Below are 12130 nucleotides of genomic sequence, written 5' to 3'. Positions count from 1 at the left end.
GGAGACTGGAGAATCAGCACATACTGAAACCAGTACTGCCAATCCCCAAGCATTCAAAAGACCTGATCAGGGCCTCAAAAAGTAGCAATGATGTTGGCTAAAAATCCTGAAATTTTAAAATAAATAAATGTTGGTTTCTTCTTGCTTGCCAACACTAAAAAGGCGTATTTATGGTTCATGTTTTCAAGTTTTTGTCTGCATCCATAAGGGCCAAAAACATTTTTTTTTAAATGAAAACTGAGATGATCAGGAAATAACCCGATTCTCCCAGCTGGGGATTTAAGAAAAGCATAAATTATCATGACAGTTGGCAACAATGACCTGAAACAACTGAAATCTGAGATGCAGCTAGCCTTGATGTCTACGGGAAGAGAAATCAGAGGATTTAATGATCTGTCTTCATGTGCTAGGAGGAATTTTAACTAAATTAAGCTTCAAAGGTATACATTTTCTCTTTCAAATCTGCAGTTCAGACCTTTTGATGATTTAATACTAGTGCTTTCCCGTTCTTCGTACCACCGAACGTTTAACTATTTTCCCCTAGATATCTTGCATTTTTCTTAGTTGAATATTACTCTTTTCTGCCCTATTTCTAACCTTTCAAACCCCTTTGCATTTCTGTCCTCATTGATGTTTACAACACCTTCCAATTTAGTATCCTGAGCAAATTTCATTAAATTGTCATTACTTCCCCCTTCTTGATTATTTATGATAAATAATACTGGACCCAACACACATACTTGCAGCATCCTAGAAGCATCGCACAGGCCGAAACATTACCTTTTATCACTGCCCTTTGTCTGTAGCTCTTCAACCAGTGTTCAATCCATGTGACAGTGCTCATATCCAAGCCAATTTGAATTGGCCCAAAAATGCAGTATTTTATAAAATCAGTTTTCATCTACTAGACCTGTCAAGATATAGTATGTGTATGCTTGCTTAAGACACTGATTTTTTTATTAAACTGAAAAAATCTGTATTTTGACCGTGGAGATTCCCCTTCCTCTCGATTGAAAATCCTAACCTCACTCACAAGTGTATAGAGCCTATGGGAATCAAACACACACATCTCACTGAATTTCAATGGAAATTGGGCACCTAATTCCCTTAGGCTTACTGAGGCATTGACAATCATCAACATCTTTCCCTAACCAGAGACAGATGTAAAATTATTAACCTTTTCAGAAAAGGTAATTAAACACATTGCACAATTGGGGTGAAATCCTGACTCCACTGAAGTCACTTTTGCTGTCACTCAGTTAGCAGGAAATTAAACTGTCTCATGGTTTTATTTCTCATTTATGAAGTTACTCAGTTTTGAATGTGAATTCTTTAAAAGTCTAGAATGCTTATTTCCATCAAAATACATTAACTACAAAACAAAGCCAAGCCTGCTATACAGACTCGAACCATTTAGTGCTTATGGCCTTATTATCCCCTAAATCCTTCTAAATTATCTCTTCATATAAACATACTACTAGTAACTGAAGTCCTCTGAAGATAAAACAAAAGGGAGATCCTAATTTAGACATTTCTAAAACTTAAATGCTAGATGTCAAAGCACTTACTCTCAAGTATCTACAGCATGTACTGTAACGAAAAAAATTGTTTATCGAACACAATTAAAAAGTCAAACAGCTTGAAAGTTATTTGCAGAGCTCAGTGTGCATGTGTGCACTTCAGTTAATGAAGCTAACACAGTCACAAGTGTTTCTACTCAGGAGGCAAAGGGGGACTGCTGGTTTATTCATTTGCATACTAATGCCTGGTATGTTTTTCAAGATGACAGCTGTGTTGTGTCTTTGCTGGATCAGGGAGCCAACAAACATTCGTTTGTCTTCTCCTAAAAAAGACTTATTTAGAACTGATGCGAAATTGGCAGCTTGCTGAATTAGAGAATATAATATGCCCAAGTGACATGACAAACTTTAGTCGGGTATGTTTAAAACAGGATCTTTTGAACACCGTTAAAACAACCATTTGGTTGTTTGATTGTTTGAGAAAGAAGGGGGTTATAGTCTCTTCCCTCTCTATTATTTTTAGGCCCAGGAAATTAGGTATTCATTTAGAAGATTAGCTATACTGCTTCCTAATAAGGATCCTGAAGGACTTTCCTTACTTATGGAGTCTTGAATAAATTTGCAGTAAAAGTGTAAGTTTCTCAGTTATTTCCTGACCTATTACAAGTAGATCTACTCGATAAAAACATAGTAGCTCTATGAAGCATAGTGCAAACAAACTCACAGTTCATCTCAAGTATCCTTTTATATTTTATCTTAGCTACCTCTGTAAATCTAGCAAAAAAAAAGTTATAACTGATGAGATGTTTAAATTTTAGGAAGTGTTGTGTTCAAAACAATGTCAATAACACTCTTCAGCACCGACAAAAAATCTCAAGAAGCCATGAGTTCAAATGAAACAAAGCACAACCCATGCAGCATTTTTTTTCTGCTTTTAACTTTACTCAGAAACTTAGCAGAACCTCCTCATAGTGATGTAACAATACAGAGAAGGTCACTTTCCATGGTATGGAAGAGCAGAAAGCAGTGACAGCAGCAAAGGCAGCCCTTGCAGTCTATCTGCTTAAAATCCACACCCTTTCACCTTGTATGCGTGTATCTGTGGAAGAAGAAAGTGGAACAGAAAATCACTTCCACCTGGACCATTGCTTCTCTTTATCTGTTAAAGGCACATATATCACTCCCATCAGAGGCTTCATTTTGACACTGCCATCTTCTAGTTTATCATATTGTTCCAGCATCTGGTTTCCACCTGCAGGGCCGACTGGTAATATCAATCTTCCACCAGGTTTTAATTGGTCTATGAGCTACAACACAACATACAAAGATTATTAGAGTATATATGTACAGCAATCCATCTTTGTGCAGTGAATAAAGTCTGGCTTCTCCAAGTAAACAGTTCTACAATATTTTATCATGGCTAATCAAACTGCATACATAAAAAACTATTTCAACTGTTATGCAATAGATAATGGCCTGAGTTACACAGCCAAAATCTATTTTTTAATCAAACTGTATTTGAATGGGATGATACAACTACTGATATTTTAGACCATTTATAATAATTGCCTGAAATGTAATTAACTGATTATCAGTTATCCAGGCTGCAAATAAAATAATCACTTGTAGTTTGTTGTGTTTTTGTAATTTTGGTTTCTTCATAAGAGCAGAAAATTTATTTGAACAACTAAGTTTAATGGTAATCTGTAGCAGACTCATTACTAAGGCCATGTCTACACTAGAGAGCTTACAACATCACAGATGTACCGATGCAGCTGCACCGCTGTAAGATCTCCCATGTAGCCACTCTGTGCCAACAGGACAGAGCTTTCCCATCAACATAATTAAACCACTCCCAATGAGCAGCAGTAGCTATGTCGGCGGGACAGCATCTCCCACTGACATAGCGTTGGTCCACACTGGTGCTTCTGTCACTTTTTTTCCCACATCCCTGAGTGACTTAAGTATACCGACAAAAGTTCCAGTGTAGACATAGCCTAATTTTCTAAACTTAACAGCTCATTATTTGCGGTTGAGTCAGAACAAGGTACAGTCTAAGACTATGTACATACTATAGCGTAAGTCAGTATAAGTTATGTCACTCAGGGGCGTAAGTAAGCCTCCCCCTTGAGATACGCAAGTTACACTGACCTAATCGCCAGTGTGGACAGCACTATGTCGGCAGGAGAGATTTTCCCGCCAACATAGTCACTGCCGCTTGCAGGGGCTGCATCAATGTAGCTGCACCACTGTAAGCTCTGTAATGTAGCAATAGCCTAACTCTGTAGGGCTGCTGACCTTGCTGAGCCGTCATGACCATTTGATCTCGACTTACAAAGTTATCCCAGAAAGCAAAATATTTAAATAAAACGGTAAATTACAGGAGGATAGTCTCACTATTTAACTACTTGGCAATTCTTGCACAACAGCCTTTCTTCTATAAAATATCACCTCTTTCAATGTTGAGGGAATGTGCTATTTTTCTGAGCACAACAGGTTTCTAGCAGAAATGGCAACAGGGATGAAGTGTCTAATTTCCACTGTAACATTATGGAACGAAGAAGTTTCTTACAAAGTTTGAATGGAAGCATTTTACTAAAATAGTAAACTACACATTTTTGGACAATTCCATTGTTGCATAAACGTTAAAAAATTTAAGATTTCCAACTGCCAACACATAGCATTCCATTGCAAAAGTATCAATCAACATCTCGTGATGGCTAACTTCCCCACAACACCCTAAAACTCAAAGTTCCACAGCATCATTCACTGCAGTTTACAGGGATTTTCAATAATAATTTAAAATTGAAAGTCTTAACTAGCACTTAATATACCACTACCTTTACGAAGCTCATATTAGATCAGTGTTTAACTTTGCCACTTCTCACCACTCTCTTGGAGAAAAGGGAGAAAAAAGTTTCCCTTTTAGAACCCTAATTCCCACCATTTATACTCACTCAAGTCTGTGTATTGTCTCATTCAGTTCTTGCCAGAAATGATGGTGGACTTCTTTTTAAGGCCATAAACGTCACTCCTTAGTCACTCCCCTTTCCCAACAAGGGCAGAGCACGTTACCCTCCACAACACTCTCAATCCTTTCCAACCCAGGAAGCAAGGAACCAGACAAGTATTTAAACTTTACACTCTAATAGCTGATAAAAACCAAGGGGCTCTATTAGTTTATCAAGCCAAAAAAATTCAAAACAAAAACAACAAAAATCCAATACATGGAAAACCCATTTTTAAAATATTCTTGTTTAGGGAAAAAGTATTACAACATGCAACATCTTCATGTTGATTGGAAGTTTAATGAAAGGGATTTTTTTTTTTTAAGAGTCACTATGCCTGTGGATATCCCAACTATATAAATCTACCAGCATTTTAATTAAGAAGCTAATATAGAGAGATTAATGAATCACACACAAAACATAAAAGGCTTACTGCTTGGGGCACAACCGGGGCTGCAGCTCCAACATGAATAGCATCATAGGGAGCTTCTTCTGGATATCCCATTCTTCCATCCCCCACTGCAAGAAAGCAAAACCTTTTAACCCTTTCACAGGGATGCGCAACAGCTGAGCTGAAAATTTTCAAGTTATATTCAGCTGCAAATAAGGGGCTAAACTCCATTTTAAACTGAAGTTCTGGACAAAACTGAGTTGTCATACGAATGTGTGACAAGTCACTTTTTAATGTCGTATTTAACTGCATTATGTACGTAGTATCTTCAATCAATGAAGAATACACACACACACACACCACAGTATCTGAAGAACTGTTGGAGCACTAGAAACCACAGGATGTTTAATATAAATTAAGAAAGTAATCCATTTGCTAAAAGAAGTTAACTGGTTGTGATATAATACAAAAATAGAAATAAGGCGCATCCAGACTACAGAGAATATGGATGCCACCACATCAGATACAGGTTTTATATTTTCTACTATTTAAGAGTGGAGTACCATCATCTTATGAATCATTTTTGCACGTTCTAATCAAAGGTTATAACATTTTCCTTGAGAATAACTAATATTTCAAATATTGGTATTTGGAACTGCAACTGGTATTTTTAATACAGTTTTTTTTTTATTTAAGCAACACAATAGAGCATCTGTAAATTTTATTTCCAAAGAAATTTAGAAACATTTGGATTTCTGCAGTCAGCATCTCACTGTGTATTTAATATGAGTACAGAAGTTAACCAGGGCTGGCCTGACTCCCTAATTCAATGCCCAGTGGGAAACAAGAGTTCACATTTGAGTTTGGGCTCAGTCTCTGGGCTGGAGCACCTGAAAGCTCTGTAGACGCAGTGTGCTCAGTTCGCTATCAGTCAATCTGGAGCTCTGGCAATGTGAAGCCTACTAAAGGGAGAATATTAAAAGTTACTGAGGGATGAAACATGCCTTTCACCACACACATTTTACAAAACAAAAAACAAAACAAAAAAGTTAACTCATACCAACCTCTACCTTGCCCAGGCTCCTACTCGAATATCCAATTTAGGTTAGCTATTTGGGGCCCTGTCTACATTAGAGACTTGAACTGTTACAAATAACTACACCATGTCCACAGTAGCCATTCTGTTTTGGGTACATGAAAGTAGTAATTCTGCCCTGTTTCCACACTAAAACTATATGCTTTTTGCACTGTAGTTGCAATGCCCTCTGACTACCTATCCCATAATTATCAGCACAGACCTTTGAGATTTCGAAAAGGCCTTCTGGAAGTCCTGTGGAAATCGTGGTGGGTCAAAGTCAAATTCAAATAATGTGAGACAATCCTACAAGTCCACTGGCAATGCTGACACCATTTATAAGTCATTCTGAGGCCAACGTAAACACTTAGCTCTTGTTCCTTGCTTGGCAAGAAACATTTATTTTGGCACTTTTGATAAGCAGTCATGAAATACTTAAGGCAGCTATGATGTAGCAGTGGAGTATATTCCAGAAGACTGACTCTCCACTAGCACTAACTGTCCAGTTTTCTGAATTCATTACAATGTAACCACCACCAACTACCATCTTCTCTACTGTATCCATGGTCTTGGAGTCCTGGGTCTCTCCCAAAGAGATCCCAAAATCCCAGCATTGTATCAAACATCTGCTGACTTGGTTTTTTATTTAATTTATTTAAAGTACACCCATTTCATAGAGTCTTTGTTTCCCCATGTCCCTCATAATTTGACTGCCAAGACTTGCTATACTATCTATAGCACACAAAAAAAAAATGGACTAGGTAGTTGGTAGAAGCCAAAATAGCAGGTCCAGATTATCATACAATGGGCACATTTTCTACCCTGAGTGATTGATTGTTGTCCTGGGGATCATTATAAGCCAACAGTCCTTTAACTATCTCATAGCACCATTCATCACTACCAGTCATTTGACCACTAGTCATGCAGTTACGTATGACAGTTAGATGGCCTTAGATCTCCAGTAATGGACCCCAGAGCCTGCAAACTGGCTTTGGCATAGCTGGCAGCACATTAGTAGGATAGTCTTCTTAGGAGATATTTTGGTGACAGAACCAGTGAGGTGCAGAAACAAAAGATGTTGGATGCCGTGAAAACATATAGCTGAGCTGCATCGGGTGGTACATCACTATATTCACATAGTTAAGTGAATTCCAAGGAACTCGACACCTGTGCAGTGGAGTGCAAAAAACAGACCAGACAGGCCACCTAAGCAGCAACTGATGCACTGTATGACAATAATGGGAAAACTATTTGCACTCTTAAGGCTATTACAAACGTGATATCTGTGCACTCTGGCACTGTATCAATGGAGATTACCATGGTGAAAGTTAATACCACAACTAACCTTGGTTGAAGAACATCTAAATGAATTGGTGATGCACCACAGGGAGCATTTGTATATGGAAGCAAGGTGAATCTATAGGCATGCTGTCATAGGGCAACCACATGGTGGTTAGCACATAATTTCTCTAGTTTGGAAAAAATCTGGAATGCCTCCACTTTTTGGAGAAGAGAAACAAAAGTCAGAATTTTTGGAGAGTACTTCAGCTACAGGGGCTGAGTAGAAATAGTAAGTGTAAGGTGTATAGTTTACTAGCAATTTTCTTACAGAAGCACCTAGTGACCCAGCACCAAACCATTTAACACACATATAATACTATATTTTTTTTATAATCGAGACTGCTTTTTCCTTGCTATATTTCCATCGCAATAGTTAAATTCAGATTTGTAGTCTAGTAAACATTATGATTGGGCATTCGGCCCTCATTTACACTGATTTAATTATACTGCCTTGGTATCAATTTATATTACCAATCCCTACAAAATACAGACACTGACAGTACATTTTAGAACTAGTTGAGCTGATTACTATTCTAGTACTTTTTTATTTTTGGCCAGTAAGTCTTTCAACTATGACTGCACAAGCACAGAGTGCTGCACTATAATGCTCTAATTTTGTAAGCAAGCTCATTCACACATACAAAGAAGTGGTAAATACAGGCCTGGTTTTAAAAAGCGTTACACTTAAGTGAATTCTTGTTCAGTTTTTGTTTTACTATAGGAATACACTTATGTCAGAAAAGTGCATTTAGTGCACTGACTGTTTTTTGTTTTTTAAAATGCTAGAAAAATCAAAATCATACAAAGGGAAGGATTTTCAAAGGCCTAAAAAGCGAGTTAAATCTTCAAATTTTCAACTGGAGTCGGACACCTAACGCCCTTTGTGTCTGAAAATCTTCCTCAAAGAAATTAAACCAATCAGGTTTCCAAATGCAGGTAATTTGCAGTCAGCTTTTAGTCAGAATATTAATTTAATTAATAAGTATACCATAGTCTTTGATGCTCACCAATCAGTTTCACTCTTCCTGAAGACAGTAATGTAGGATCATCCTTTTTGACATTATTTATTGAGTCATCTACTAACTCTTTGATATGATCAATTCCTACAACTCGTCCTTGGAGACCAACCTGGAAGAAAATCATACAGTTGAATAGTTTGCTAGTTTTGTTTTATTTTAAATGTCATGATTTCCATTTTCTGAGTTCACTTCTTTAAGTAAGTCTGCTCAGTTAGTAAAGCATTACCCCAATCCTAATAAAGCTACTGCTCAGAACCACTAAGTTCTGTTTTCTAGAACCAGTGTACAATATAAGAAGTGTGCCAATAGTTTTATCAGTTAATTTCTTTGTTGTAGCTACTTTTTTTTTTTTTTTTTTTAAAAGATTTTTTTAAAGGTGGTTTTGTTTAAGTTTGGTATCTTAGAGCATTAATACAGATTTTTCCCTTCACTATTAAACAGCTAAAGTCCTACCATACACAACTATATCATCTACTACTGGCAGCAAGAATTTCAAGAACAAGGTTTAATTTCTAACCTCATTTTGCTATGTCCAGTATCTTTCCTGGAAGATTAAGACTTTCTAGAGAACAATTTTAATTCAAAACCAAAAGCTACAAGAGTTGGTTAAATCTGATTTTGTGGTTCTACTATTATCTAAAATTTACCAACCGAGACAGTAACCATGGTATCTGATCATCCCACAAATTTATTAAGTCTAACATATACTAGTTTCTCTACTCCCCCAGTTGAAAGAATGTTTCTCTTTTTTGTAGGGTTATTGCAGAAAAGCCATGTTGAAGCAATAGGTTTTGCATTTTTCTCTAAAGTCCCAAGATTCTTTATTGAGCTTGCTTCTGAAAGAGACCAGGATGACAGTCATGGGCCTAAAGCTTTGTCACCTGCACTCGTTAAGTCTCACTCTTGAGATTTGGAGTTCCATTGATCCAGTGACATGTAGCTGTTGAGGAATTAGGACTTGTCAACATGGGGAAACTGAGCGGCATAGCTACAGTGGAATAATTATTCTGCTATAGCCATGGCAGTATAATTTCCCTGTGTGGACACTATTCCTGAATAAAGGTGTCTTCCTAAAGTAGAGTAATTATTCTGGAATCATTTTATTTTTATTTTATTTTATTCCAGAGTAGAGGGTGGAAGTTATACCAGCATAGCTCTATAGATATGCCCATTTCCCCATGTAGACAAGTCCTTAAAAAGGTATAATATTAGCACACGGACTTAAAACATTAACATATGTTAGTGTAAAAGGATACAGACTTTAATATGTGCTAAACTGATCAAGGCTTACACTAGACCTTTAAACATGTTTGTTTACATGTGCTAATGTAATGTCTTAAAATAATAGTTTAGGCATAGGCAAGGTCATAATGAGGTTGTGATCCCATGGAGAGACTGGTTCCTTGATAGGTGGAAACACTCTTGCTAAGTCCTTCAGAAATTTTATGACAGTCAGGTACCACACGGAAGACTGACCCTCTAAAGGTGCATGATGCACTGAGATCACTGCCAAGTGTACTTTCATTGAACTTAGAGATAGGTTTAGACAGTCTAGAATTATCTGTTAAAATTGAAACAATCAGTACCAAGGCTTCAGAGATTTCCACTTCATCCAGTAAATCTGTCCTCTAGAGACCTTGCTACTATTAAACTAAGATGCCTCCAGTAGGAGAGAAGTAACAATGTTCTATGCTTAATATCCATCCAGTAGCCAGGCCATGGGATAGAGGACTGGGTGTAGGATCTTTCCCTAGGCCTGCGACAACAGTTACCAGCAGTAGTGCCTCTGAACAGCCAGGAACCAGAACTGTCTGGGCCAGGTTGGGAAATTAAAATCAGTCTCACTGAGATCTGTTTGATCTTGCAGAGCAAACTGGAAATAGAGCGACACAGGCAAAGTCTACAATAAGCCTCCCTATCTACAGGATCAGAAAGGCACCCGGCAGGGAGCCCAGGCTCAGTTCTCCTTGTAAATAGAAGCTGTGGCACTTTGTCATCTTGTCTCACAAACAGGTCTATTTGAGAATGGCGCTCCTCTGAGAAGATGTCATGGAGAATGAGGTGTTCAACTTTTCAATTTGATAAGCGTCCACTACTGTGTTCTGCAGACCAAGCAAGTGGACAAGCGAGAAATTTGATTTCTGATTCACCAGTTCCAAAACTGGACAGCTTCCTGACACAATGGGGAAGACTTGGCCCTTCCCTCACTTGTTGATCTGGCACATGGTGTAGGTATTGTCCATCAATATTTGAATGTCTTGACCTCTAATGAGAATCAGGGAAGATTCACAAGCCTTTCAGACTGCCCTAAGCTCTATGAGGTTGATGTGCATTTGTCTCTCTTAGGATGTCCACTGACGTTGTGCAAGCAGGTCCTTCAACATGTGCTCTCCAGCCCAAGTGGAATACCTCTGTCACTACTGTTCAGGATGAAAGGGGAGGTGTGAAGGGAATTGCCCTGTAGACAGACATTAGGTCTTTCTATCATGATAGAGATTACTGGGCCAGGAGGGGGACATGGACAGGATCATAGCCAGGTGATATTTGCCTGGGAAGTATACCAACCTCAGCCATCCCTGCAAGCAGCAAGGTGTAGTTGGAGAGATGCAAACAAGTCTCCTAGATCCAGAGTGAGAATAATCAAGGCAAGGGTTACCATCCTGGACTTTAGCTTGCAAATAAATTTGTTCAGCTGTCTCACATCAAGATGGGTCACAATCAGTCTTCTTTGGATGAGGATGTATAGGCTGGAGAAACCCTTTCCCCAATACTAAGGCAGGAAATGCTTTAGTGCTCCAGGAGAAAGGAGGGGATCTCTTATTGCAGAAGATCCTCATGAGAGTGGTCCCTGAAGAGCAATGGGGAAGAGGTGTTTAGCGGATAGGCACCAGAAGAAGTTGTGTACAGTAACCCAACATTACGGCAATGGTATCCAGTCACTGGTCCAAGGTAGCAAAAAAAAAAAAGAGAAAGGTGATTCCCAAAGGGGAGAGTTGGCTGTGGTTCTGGAGAAATGGGTCCATATCTCCCAAACAACTGATCAAAATTGGTGTTTTGAGAAAGCGTGAAACAGTTGGGTCACTGAGGAAGACACTCTCCTCCTGTGGAAGAGTTGTGTCTTCCTGAGTGGCTCTGAGGACCTCTAGTAGAAGAACAGTGAGACTGTTCTTTGGGGAGCTGCTGTCTGAAGTGCTTCCTACTAAGAGACAGGCCTGGTCTACACTACCACTTAAGTCAAGTCGCTTTAGGGGTGTGTGAAAAAAATCACACACCCCAAGCAACATAGCTTACATTGACCTAGTGCCGTGTCTATACTGTGCTATGTCGGCGAGAGACGCTTTCCCGCTGTCTTACCTTCTGCCTCTCGGGAAGATGGAGTACTGAAGTCAATGGGAGAGCGCTCTGCCATCGACTTATTGTGTCTTTACCAGACCCGTTAAATCAACACCACTGCATCAACCGCAGCAGCGCTGATTTAGCATGCCGGTGTAGACAAGCCCACAGAGTACAGATCCCAAGGAATTGCACCCTCAAATCACCCTCCAATCCTTTAAAGCATGAAGGGCTTCATCTGTCTTCACATTGATGCTGGCAGACCTGGTGCCAGCTCAAGTCAAGGCCCCAGGCTTCACTGAACACTGACGAATGTATAGCTGGATATCAATCTGGATCACCTGTGTTAGTATTATTAAAATTAGAGTTAGATATTAGAGTTAAGAATGTGCTTAGTATTTTGACTTTATGGAATGCTTGTATGATGCTGCATCTATTAATCC

General features: G+C 38.7%; 1 protein-coding gene across 3 annotated transcripts in view; it reads right to left on the bottom strand.

The window, feature by feature from the left end:
* The window catches only part of PCMT1 (protein-L-isoaspartate (D-aspartate) O-methyltransferase), a 50334-nt gene that overhangs the window by 3352 nt on the left and 34852 nt on the right, over positions 1–12130 (bottom strand). For 2 of the 3 annotated variants that reach the window (XR_012158081.1, XM_073337627.1), the window contains exons 5-7: positions 8343–8463; positions 4962–5047; positions 2658–2827 (exon numbers count right to left, since the gene is read on the bottom strand). Coding sequence is in view for 2 of the 3 variants with exons in the window: in XM_073337627.1 (XP_073193728.1) it covers positions 2658–2827; positions 4962–5047; positions 8343–8463 (377 nt within the window). In the remaining variant the exon portion in view is untranslated. Of the gene's footprint in view, positions 1–2604; positions 2828–4961; positions 5048–8342; positions 8464–12130 lie in introns of all 3 variants that reach the window. The other variant, XM_073337628.1, reaches the window with a different exon arrangement.

The sequence above is a fragment of the Lepidochelys kempii genome, chromosome 3 (assembly GCF_965140285.1).
Source record: "Lepidochelys kempii isolate rLepKem1 chromosome 3, rLepKem1.hap1, whole genome shotgun sequence".
Classification (NCBI taxonomy): Eukaryota; Metazoa; Chordata; order Testudines; family Cheloniidae; genus Lepidochelys; species Lepidochelys kempii.
Note: the sequence above shows the minus strand (reverse complement) of the source record. Positions and strands in the feature narration are given on the sequence as shown.